The sequence below is a fragment of the Oncorhynchus kisutch genome, linkage group LG6 (assembly GCF_002021735.2).
Source record: "Oncorhynchus kisutch isolate 150728-3 linkage group LG6, Okis_V2, whole genome shotgun sequence".
Lineage (NCBI taxonomy): Eukaryota > Metazoa > Chordata > Actinopteri > Salmoniformes > Salmonidae > Oncorhynchus > Oncorhynchus kisutch.
This window is the reverse complement of record NC_034179.2, coordinates 22874375-22886001: the sequence shown is the minus strand read 5'-3', so window position 1 is coordinate 22886001 and position 11627 is coordinate 22874375. Positions and strand designations below refer to the sequence as shown.

Genomic DNA, 11627 nt, shown 5'->3' with positions numbered 1-11627 from the left:
AGCCACAGTCAAGTCCCTACACCCTGAGAGGGAGGGAGAGCACAGAGGCAAAAATGTGTTTGTTTTTCACCAAAAAACACTCCAGAATGTGAGGCTAAGTCTGGATTTGGGCCCCGCAGAAATCAGGTACACCACAGTCAACAATGAGAAATCAGAGCAGAACAAACCATGAGAAAACTTCCTCAATATGGCTCAAAGTGTGTGTATATTGGTTTTATATAATATTTTATGAAGCACTCAAAACGATAATCCTGTGGGATGCTGCAAACGTTGATAGCCATTGTATACCATGGCTAAGGTGTATGAACCAGGTTGTATGAGTTGGCATGGATATCCTTTGACCAGAAAAAGAAAAACATTTTTGAGAGGCTTTGAGGAGTGCATATGAAAGTAGGTCTGGGAAGAATTCAGGTCTGAGAAAACATGTTCTGCTGAAGTTTGGCATTTGAGCTAAAGGGCAACGATAACAATAATGTCAGATGAACCTATCACTGTCACACAGCAAAAAGGACTATCAGCCGTGGAGATCCTCAGCCCTGTCTCCAGACTGACTCCTACTCAGATTGCATGAGACCAATTACTATCATGGAGAATGCACTTTCAAGTGGAACTGACAGCATTTTAGCACCAGGAAGAATAAGACAAAATGTAAAAAGAATCTGACAAGCGAGCATTAGATATGGTCATTTTTAAGTTTTCATAATTTCTTAGAACGTTTGGGAATTACATAGACTAAAAGAATTTGTGGAAATTCTATAGCAAAATAGAGTGGGAAAGTGGCCATGCGTTTGGCAATTAATAGACACCACGGTAAATAAAACATCTGTCTCATCCAGGACTGGAGTATACGCAGACCGGTGCACCATAGCCAATCAGAACTACAGTAGGCCTTATGCAAACAAGCCATTTGCACACAGGCCTGCCATCATTCACTTTGAATTGGACTGTGTGTTTACAGACAGTTGCAACAGCGCGACATTAGATCATTAAGACTCATTCGCCAAAAGCCACACCTTGAATGGATTTCTGCAAATATGTCAATACCACTTACATTTGCAAACTTTACATTCCTATTGATCAAACAACCATGAAAAAAACAAGCTCTCTCTCCCTTAGTTATGCACATCAACAACAAAAAGATCAACTAATGTTAGCCAGAGAAAGATGAGCTAACATCTAACAAAGGAACATTAGATAAACCCTCAAACATTTCCAGCTAGTTGGCCTTCAAAATTGCACTGATAAACAATTGGGAATTGTAGCCTACTTGTCCTTCTGCAGCTTTCCTGCCAACAATGCATGCTTGTATCAACCAAGCACCCAAAGCTAACTGGCTAAAGTTGGCTAGCTAGCTACTTCCAGGCACAAATGAGAGAACACCTCACTCTGACCATTTTACTCGCCCTACCAGAGTTGGTTAGGCTGTTTACATGTTATCTAGAGCGTTTGTGACTTACTTTCATTGCCGACGTTTATTGACACCGTCCATAATCAGCGGATGTTGCGCATATGTAAATTCATCAGTTATTCTGTGCTCTGGCACACTCAGATGAGAGTGCTCTGAAATTGGAGTAGATAGATAGCCAGAGTGAATTTGCGAATGCAAGAGATATGCTAACTGAATAACAGTTGTTCAAGTTCTTGCTAGCTATTCCAAATTACACCTACATCTCTAGCTGTGTATAGCCATAGAAAAACAACGAGGGGCAAAATGTCAGTCACTCACCCACTCCTCGAATGACATGACATCCTAGCAGCTAGCTAACGTTAGGCTCCATGTTTTTAGCTTGCTATATCAATAGATGCGCTAACCTATTAGCCACGTTATGACTGACTTGTGATCATTGCCCTTCCTTGTTTGATTGTCATTCCCAGTCTTACTTACATTCGTCCATTTCTGTCAAAAAATATTGAGCCATAAAGATAATCAGAAAGATCAAGATGCAATAACCAAAGTAGATATACTCTAATACAGTCTAACCAAGAAGCGCTCTCCTTACACATACAAAAGATCCAGCAATATTCACTTTCAAGAGTGCCCCCTTCCCAGACATCAGTGTGTGTGGTCGTGCACATCACCTGCTGTTGTGTATAGCTAATAAGCTATTGACGTAGAGACAGCTTAATGGGGTGTATACTGAACAACAATATAAATGCAACATGCAACAATTTTAATGATTTTACTGAGTTACAGTTCATATAAGGAAATCAGTCAGTTGAAATAAATTAATTAGGCCTTAATCTATGGATTTCACATGACTGGGCAAGGGCCCTGTCATGGGTGGGCCTGGTAGGGCCTGGCTCCCCAACAGATGGAGTTTTTCCTCACAAAAGGGCTTCATTAGACAGAAATATGCCTCAGCACCCCCTCAGACAATCTCGCAAGTAAATAATCCGGATGTGGAGGTCCTGGGCTGACGTGGTTACACGTACACGTGGTCTGCAGTTGTGAGGCCGGTTGGACGTACTGCCAAATTCTCTAAAGTGATGTTGGAGGCGGCTAATGATAAGAAATTAACATTCAATTATCTGGCAACAGCTCCTGGACATTCCTGCAGTCAGCGTGCCAATTTCACACTCCCTCAAAACATGATGCATCTGTGGTATTGTATTGTGTGACAAAGCTGCATATTTTAGTGGCCTTTTATTGTCCACAGCACAAGGTGTACCTGTTTAATCAGCTTCTTGATATGCCACCCCTGTCAGGTGGATTGATTATCTTGGCAAAGGAGAAATGCTCACTAACAGGTTTTTTAAACAAATTTGAGCTCAAAATTTGAGAAATATGAAAGATGTGGCCTACACATTACATGTTGCGTTTATATTTTTGTTCCCGGATTATATTTCTCAAGAAGTTGTGAAATAAATAAGCCTGCAGCCTAATTAATAAACACCTGCTGCTCAACTCGTTAACAAAGACTTCACTTAATGTGTGAAGGAAAACAGTAACAGTTTGACCGAAGACCCAGCAGGAAAGTTGTTTATCCTTTTGCAGTATTTATAATATTATTTAGACTGTCAGCAATAAACTGTCCAGCAAAGCCTTCCCAGTCATTCTACCATTGAGCAAGGAGCAATAATGAGGAAGGTCAGCCAGAGGCTTCAGTAATGCAAACCCATTGGTTAATTGGTTAGGAGAGGAGGCCTGTAATAAAATCAATGAGTTCCTTTACAGATATTCAGAAAGAGAGAGAACACTGATATGTACTAAAGACTCACAGGAGAGGCAATTAGTGAGGTAGACTTTGGGGACTCCCTAAAAACACGCATCTACGTCCAGAAGTCACTTTTCATAGCAGGTTAGGAACAGTTTCCTTAACCCTTTTCCTAACCTTAAACTAATTCTCATAACCTGCTACTTTAATTACCCTAACCTGCTACGACAAAGTCACTTCCAGTCATAGCTGTATCGAAGTGTATATTTGGTATTCTCCCTCATAATGGGATGTTGTGCTCATCACAAGCTCCACTGTTATGACTGGGCTAAAGGCTGCTAAAACCCAGGCTGCTAAAACAAACAGTGTCACCCAATGTGAGGTGAAGGCAAGAGGAGCGAAGTAAAAAGCAACGGGAGAAAGCACTTATTCCATAGGCTTGTTTCACTCTAACAACTGGTTGTTGCACCTCTGCTGGGTGAATTAACTGACAGAGTAAAACTGTAGGACAACATTTTTAGGCCTATGTCCTGCTCTTATAACTTACTACATTATAACATTTTGGTTACATGTTGAGTCAGATGATTATTACTCAATTGGAATATGGTGCAGTCCCTGTTCTTGTATAATTACAACCCCTATTGAAGACATTGTGGCGCTCCATTATTGCCTTAGGCTATTTCAACAACTACAGTGATTCATTGTAAAGGGAATTATGGAACTCAAAGCCCTTTCTGGAGCAATCTAGAAATAGTAAGGCTGTGACTATTACTGGACAGAGACGAGAACACTCACTCAGTCTTATTACGGGATTTAACCTCGCTGAGCTCCAACAGGTTGATGACTGCTTGGCCGAGCAACTTGTCAGGTCCCACGAGAGCCCGGTGCATTACGTGGACGTGCAACGTACACTTTCCTGTGTTACCGTTGTGGAAGAGCGGCAGCTCGAACGTGGCCTCTTCTTTCCACACCGGTGCCACGCTATTCTCTGCCACCGATGTAGCGAATTTATCCTTGGCCACCTGCATGATGGCGTATGCGTCGTTGGTGCCATTTTTCCCCTTTATCCTCAGGCTTCTTGCCTGAACCACAGTTACCTGTACACTGGTTGAATAACACTGTCGGCTCTGGTCTGATAGAGACATGGCTGACACCTACGGAGGTTTCAATACCGTCTAGAAACGTTTCGGTGTGCTAAGTAGATACATTAGAGTACCTCGCCAGATGAAACCCTTTTACTTATGGAAAGTTGCGGAAACAGCTGAGTGGGCGTGGTATGTTGTACAGGATGTACCGCAGACGTTTGCAAGACAGGTCATTTGCTGAGCCAAGGTACTCCCCCAGATTAACGGAGCTCGATTTTGGATCGAATGCCTGAGCTGAGAAATATACCTCCCATATTATGAGGAAACGTTATCCACTAGAATAATATAGTTTAAACGTCATATTAAAGTAGTAAGCTATTAATAAAAAGTTGGTGTTAATTTACATTTCCTGCTGAACACTGAAATTGGTTGAAATCATGGCACAGTAAAAAAAAAAAAAATATTAAAAGAGCGGTGGTATTCAAAATCGTGTTCGGAAAAAAATATATTATAAACGTCCCTTTTTCAGGACCATGTCTTTCAAAGATAATTCGTAAAAATACAAACAACTTCACAGATCTTCACTGTAAAGGGGTTAAACACTGTTTCCCATGCTTGTTCAATGAACCATTAACAATTAATGAACATGCACCTAAAGACTGGTCGTAAAGACACTAACAGCTTAAGCAATTAAGATCACAGTTATGAAAACTTTGGACACTAAAGAGGCCTTTCTACTGACTCTGAAAAACACCAAAAGAAAGATGCCCAGGGTCCCTGCTCATCTGCATGAACGTGCCTTAGGCATGCTGCACGGAGGCATGAGGCCTGCAGAAGTGGCCAGGGAAATAAATTGCGATGTCCGTACTGTGAGACGCCTAAGACAGCACTACAGGGAGACAGGACAGACAGCTGATCGTCCTCGCAGTGGCAGACCACGTGTAACAACACCTGCACAGGATTGGTACATCCGAACATCACACCTGCGGGACAGGTACAGGATGGCAACAGCAATGCCCGAGTTACACCAGGAACGCACAATCCGTCCATCAGTGCTCAGACTGTCCGCAATAGGCTGAGAGAGACAGGACTGTGGGCTTGTAGGCCTGTTGTAAGGCAGGTCCTCACCAGACATCACCGGCAACAACGTTGCCTATGGGCACAAACCCACTGTCGCTGGACCAGACAGGACTGGCAAAAAGTGCTCTTCACTGACGAGTTGCAGTATTGTCTCACCAGGGGGGATGGTCGGATTTGCGTTTATCGTCGAAGGAATGAGCATTACACCGAGGCCTGTACTCTGGAGCGGGATCGATTTGGAGGGGGAGGGTCCTTCATGTTCTCAGGCAGTGTGTCACAGCATCATTGGACTGAGCTTGTTGTCATTGCAGGAAATCTCAATGCTGTGCGTTACAGGGAAGTCATCCTCCTCCCTCATGTGGTACCCTTCCTGTAGGCTCATCCTGCCATGACCCTCCAGCATGTCAATGCCACCAGCCATACTGCTCGCTCTGTGCATGATTTCCTGCGAGACAGGAATGTCAGTGTTCTGCCATGGCCAGCGAAGAGCCCGGATCTCAATCCCATTGAGCAGGTCTGGGACCTGTTGGATCAGAGGGTGAGGGCTAGAGCCATTCCCCCCATAAATGTCCGGGATCTTGCAGGTTACTTGGTGGAAGAGTGGGTTAACATCTCACAGCAAGAACTGGCAAATCTGGTGCAGTCCATGAGGAAGAGATGCACTGCAGTACTTAAAGCAGCTGGTGGCCACACCAGATACTGACTGTTACTTTTGATTTGACCCCCCTTTGTTCAGGGACACATTATTCCATTTATGTTAGTCACATGTCTGTGGAACTTGTTCAGTGTATGTCTCAGTTGTTGAATCTTGCTATGTTCATACAAATATTTAAACATAAAATAAAATTAAAATAAACGCAGTTGACAGTGAGAGGACATTTCTTTTTTTGCTGAGTTTACATGCACATATTTTATCAGGTCCACTAATGAAAACACTATATAATCCAAGACAGGACAGTATAGGTTTACACATGTGAGAATTAGTATCTCCTACCAACCTGTTCCTGATAGCTAACCTATGTACAGTTGAAGTCTGAAGTTTACATACACCTTAGCCAAATACATTTAAACTCAGTTTTTCACTATTCCTGACACTTCATCCGAGTAAAAATTCTTAGGTCTGTTAGGATCACCACTTTATTTTAAGAATGTGAAATGTAAGAATAATAGTAGAGAGAATGATTTATTTCAGCTTTTATTTCTTTCATCACATTCCCAGTAGGTCAGAAGTTTACATACGCTCAATTAGGATTTGGTAGCATTGCCTTTAAATTGTTTAACTTGGGTCAGATGTTTCAGGTAGCATTCCACAAGCTTCCCACAATAAGATGGGTGACTTTTGGTCCATTCCTCCTGACAGAGCTGGTGTAACTGAGTCAGGTTTGTAGGCCTCCTTGCTCACATACACTTTTTCAGTTCTGCCCACAGATTCTCTATAGGGTTGAGGTCAGGGCTTTGTGATGGCCACTCCAATACCTTGACTTTGTTGTCCTTAAGCTATTTTGCCACAACTTTGGAAGTATGCTTGGGGTCATTGTCCATTTTGGAAGACCCATTTGCGACCAAGCTTTAACTTCCTGACTGATGCCTTGAGATGTTGCTTCAATATATTCACATAATCTTCCATCCCCTAATGATGCCATCTATTTTGTGAAGTACACCAGTCCCTCCTGCATCAATGCACCCCCCACAACAAGATGCTGCCACCCCCATGCTTCACGGTTGAGTGGTGTTCTTTGGCTTGCAAGCCTCCCCCTTTCCCCTCTAAACATAATGATGGTCATTATGGCCAAACAGTTATATTTTTGTTTCATCAGACCAGAGGACATTTCTCCAAAAAGTATGATCTTTGTCCCCATGTGCAGTTGCAAACCGTAGTCTGGCTTTTTATGGCGGTTTTGGAGCAGTGGCTTCTTCCTTGCTGAGCAGCCTTTCAGATTATGTCGATATAGGATTAGTTTTACTGTGGATATAGATACTTTTGTACCTGTTTCCTCCAACATCTTCACTAGGTCCTTTTCTGTTGTTCTGGGATTGATTTACACTTTTCGCACCAAAGTACGTTCATCTCTAGGTGACAGAACGCGTCTCCTTCCTGTGTGGTATGAGGGCTGCGTGGTCCCATGGTGTTCATACTTGCGTACTATTGTTTGTAAATATGAACGTGGTATCTTCAGGCATTTGTAAATTGCTCCCAAGGATGAACCAGACTTGTGGAGGTCTACAATTTCTTTTCTGAGGTCTTGGCTGATTTCTTTAGATTTTCCCATGATGTCAAGCAAAGAGGCACTGAGTTTGAAGGTAGGCCTTGAAATACATTCACAGGTACACCTCCAAATGACTCAAATTATGTCAATTAGCCTATCAGAAGCTTCTAAAGCCATGACATCATTTTCTGGAATTTTCCAAGCTGTTTAAAGGCACAGTCAACTTAGTGTATGTTAACTTCTGACCCACTGGAATTGTGATAGAGTGAGTTATAAGGGAAATAATCTGTCTGTAAACAATTGTTGGAAAAATGACTTGTGCCATGCACAAAGTAGATGCCCTAACCGACTTGCCAAAACTATAGTTTGTTAACAGGAAATTTGTGGAGTGGTTAAAAACTAGTTTTAATGACTCCATCCTAAGTGTATGTAAACTTCCGACTTCATCTGTATGTCAGTCAAATCATCATGGCTGTAATGTCAAATCCAGCTTCACCAGGAGAGGTCTAGTGAACCATGAGCCTGCAGGCAATATCTATCCAGTCACTCAATGTCAATTATTTTTAGGGAGCATTAGGGAGATAAAATGTATCTCTGCACAGCCACCATATTGTGGCTCCAATGTACCTTACCCATCTCTATTTACATCAGAACAATTGTTCTTCTCGTAGAAATTGACTCAAGACACTGCTAGACCAGTTTAAAAGTCTGTATCAGAGAAGGTTCATTTTGACTGTTCGGAGAGAACTGAATTGCATCTTGGGGAAAAAACATCCAATCATGGTTTGAGTTCTAAAACTATCTCACAGTACAATAAATATCTTCTCAGTGTTATCCTGGAAAGCCATTTCCCAGTTAAGATTGATTCTTGAGGCATTCTGTATTGAAAGAGGTGGTTTATAATCATTCTGGATTTCTGCCCCCTGCTGAATGTTGAATGTCCATCTTCCACATATACCTTCAGGGCTTTCTTATTGTTGCAGGAATTAAATTCCTCTATGTTTTAACACCAAATTAAAATTAAACACTCTGTCAATTCATAAGGATTTGTACGACCCTTATTTTATAAAAATGGACAGAGCCCAGTCTTAAAGTCAAACAGCAGCTTTTATTCACGAGAGTACTGCCCATTACACATTTTACCACAGGTTATAAACTGAAAATGACGTCATTAGTGTCAGTACTAGCCCATGTCATCTCCGCTGTAGTACAATGGCTGTATGGTTCTCACATGTCTCTCCCTATTTAAGATAGTATATGACCGAGCCAAGGCCATGCTTGTGTAGATAAGCCTTCTAGCCATTCATTTCTACCATGGTACAGACAGTCATTGTTCTAATTCTTGATTATATTTACACACATTATATTCAGTACTAGGATTAAAAAGAAAATTCATACATATACAGTAACATAATAGTATTTTGATTAGTACATATACAGTAACATAATAGTATTCTGATTAGTACATATACAATAACATAATAGTATTCTGATTAGTCAGTCCTGATTGAAATGTATACATAATTAGTCATCATTGATAAAAATTCCCTTAACACTTATATATCTCATGCAAATGTCTCACTTTAATGTTGATTTACATAATAACATTCTATTTCAACTTATCACCACTTACGTAACAATGTGATATAACAGCCCAATATCTACAATAAATGCATAGTATGGTTACACATAATTAAATTATGTAGTTTGATCATAATAACATCTTACATACACACTTTGAGTAAACTAACTCAGGGGCAGCAAATGTGTAGAGGTTGCCCCCTACTGCACACAAATATAATACACCAATAAAGGCATTTGACAAGTTTGTCCACTCTCAAGCACAAGTAAAGCACATCATGTGTCCTGGGTTTGGTCCGACAACAAGCAGCCTGTGAGTTATCATTGTAAAATGTGTCTATTCTGTGGGGAGATGGTGGTGGTAGTAGTATGTTAGATTTCTCTTAAGGTTAGAACCATGGTTGCTGTGTTGTAGTTCTGATAGAAGGATCTGGGTCTTGGTAAGGCTTCTCCAGTCCTGTGATGCCCCTCTTTGATCTTGACGTCTTGAGTGTTACAGAGAAAGGAACTCCATTACCATCACAGTCAATGGCACAGAGGATCAAACATTTACCCAGCTGCATGGATCTCAGAATGATACAGTACAGCATGCAATGTTACATTGACTTTGGACAGTTTGTACGTTGACTATTGACTCTGTGTGAAGGCAAAAACAAGTTGTTTAAAAAAAATACTTGTGACACAATAATTTCTGACTATTTCATGGCACACCCTGAGAAGAAAGTTAATATTTTACTTGAGACCAATAGCAGAGTCTTATTATTATACAATGAGAGTTCCACAGCTTTGACATCTGTGGAACATCTGCACTCTCAACAGGAGGGGTTGCTGGGTGGCCGTGTCTAAGGATTTTCTTGGGTATGCAGGGCCGCATCTGAACACACACATAGGCCACTGCCTGTTCACCCCGCTATCATCCAGAGGCAAAGGCAGCACAGGTGCATCACAGCTGGAACAGAGAGACTGAAAACCAGCTTCTATCTCAAGGCCAGACTGTTAAACAACCATCACTAGCACATTAGAGGCTGCTGCCTGTAGGTATGGACTAGAAATCACTGGCCACTTTATGGAATGGAACACTAGTCACTTTAATAATGTTTACATATCTGGCATTACTTATCTCATACGTATATACTGTTTTCTATACTGCTACGGTATCGTAGTCACTTAATAATGTTTACATATCTTACATAACTCATCTCATATGTATATACTGTATTCTATACTATTCTACTGTATCTAAGTCTGTTCCGCTCTGGCATTGCTCATCCATATAGCTGTTCTTAAAGATAACCTGGCTCTCAGTATGTCCAAAAGGGTAAAATACGTTTTCTATAAATTGTAACATGGAAATACTCACTTCTACAGTCTTCCTCCAGCACCTCCTGTATCAGGTGGAAGGTGTTGGACTGGCGAGGGTCTGTGGTTGTTTCTCTCCTGCCCTGGATTCTCTGGTAGACCTCAGAGTCCAGAAGAAGATGCCTCTGCCTGGGGACATCACAACTGTGACAAATATCTAAGAGCGGAGAATAATTATGCAATTATTACATTTGTCATACACTACATACAGATGTCTTCTCTTTTGTTAGTACAAATGCAACTGTAATTGGAAGAGTCACCTGTCCCTGCATGGGGCAGCATACAGAGTAGCCACATGGGGGCAGAAAACTACTTTAATCACAATATATTGGCTATGACCTTAAAATCTATTTACTCTCCTGAGTCAGTCACCTCTTGTTGTTTTTGGGGATATGATCCGTCTTTCTTACCACAAGATTCATGGGAGACATGTCTAGGTATGGAAGTCAAGTTAGGCAGAATGTTCTGTACAGGCGCTGTCCTGGAATATTGCTGTTTGCTGTAGTTCTCATTACTCTCTCAACTGGCTTTTAAACCTTGCGTTACAACAATCTAGAGACAATATTAAATTATTCAAAACTTCCTATAGCTGCTTCAATCTGTATTGAGTATAGTCATATATTTATATAAATTAATATCAGAAATATATATCAATAGATCTCTATACAGTAAAGAGAAGACTAACTCCTGAAGAAGAGCTTCACCTCTGGTCAGTCCAAAGACTGATTTAGGTCTGGGAGGGAGGGACAGGGAGAAACCATTTGAACAGAACCCAATTTGAAATAGTCATGTGAAGTGAATATAAAACTTCTCTATTAGTGTGGTAGCCTACCTCCCTGAGAGGCTCCAACCTACCTACCTGTGTATGAGCAGTTTTAGCTGTGGTCTGGAGCTCTTGATGTTGTTCTGAGCCTGCACATGCAGCATCCCTGCAGTAGTCTCTCTATTATGACATCACCCACTCGCCAGGTCACTCGCCAGGTCACCACTGTCAAAAAAAAAAAAAAAAAAGCAGCATTCCCCAAGAGAGGATGACTTTCACTTTAGCAGTGATAAATTCATGAACTTCTTTGAGGAAAAGATTATGATTATTAGAAAGCAAATTACGGACTCCTCTTTAAACCTGCGTATTCCTCCAAACCTCAGTTGTCCTGAGTCTG

At 41.3% G+C, this 11627-nt stretch overlaps 1 protein-coding gene and 1 long non-coding RNA gene across 3 annotated transcripts in view; both read right to left on the bottom strand.

Moving 5' to 3' along the window:
- LOC109892537 (rab11 family-interacting protein 1) overlaps nt 1-4486 on the bottom strand; it is a 36614-nt gene extending 32128 nt beyond the window's left edge. The window contains exon 1 of one of the 2 annotated variants that reach the window (XM_031826416.1): nt 3951-4486. In XM_031826416.1, coding sequence (XP_031682276.1) covers nt 3951-4300 — 350 coding nt within the window. In that variant the 5' untranslated portion in view covers nt 4301-4486. The remainder of the gene's footprint in view (nt 1-3950) is intronic. The other variant, XM_031826415.1, reaches the window with a different exon arrangement.
- Nucleotides 4487-8990: 4504 nt separating this feature from the next.
- LOC116374290 (uncharacterized) lies at nt 8991-11627 on the bottom strand. The gene is made up of 4 exons (XR_004210149.1): nt 11579-11627; nt 11327-11455; nt 10469-10624; nt 8991-9593 (listed from the first exon to the last, which is right to left on the bottom strand). It is a non-coding gene; the product is annotated as an uncharacterized LOC116374290 (long non-coding RNA).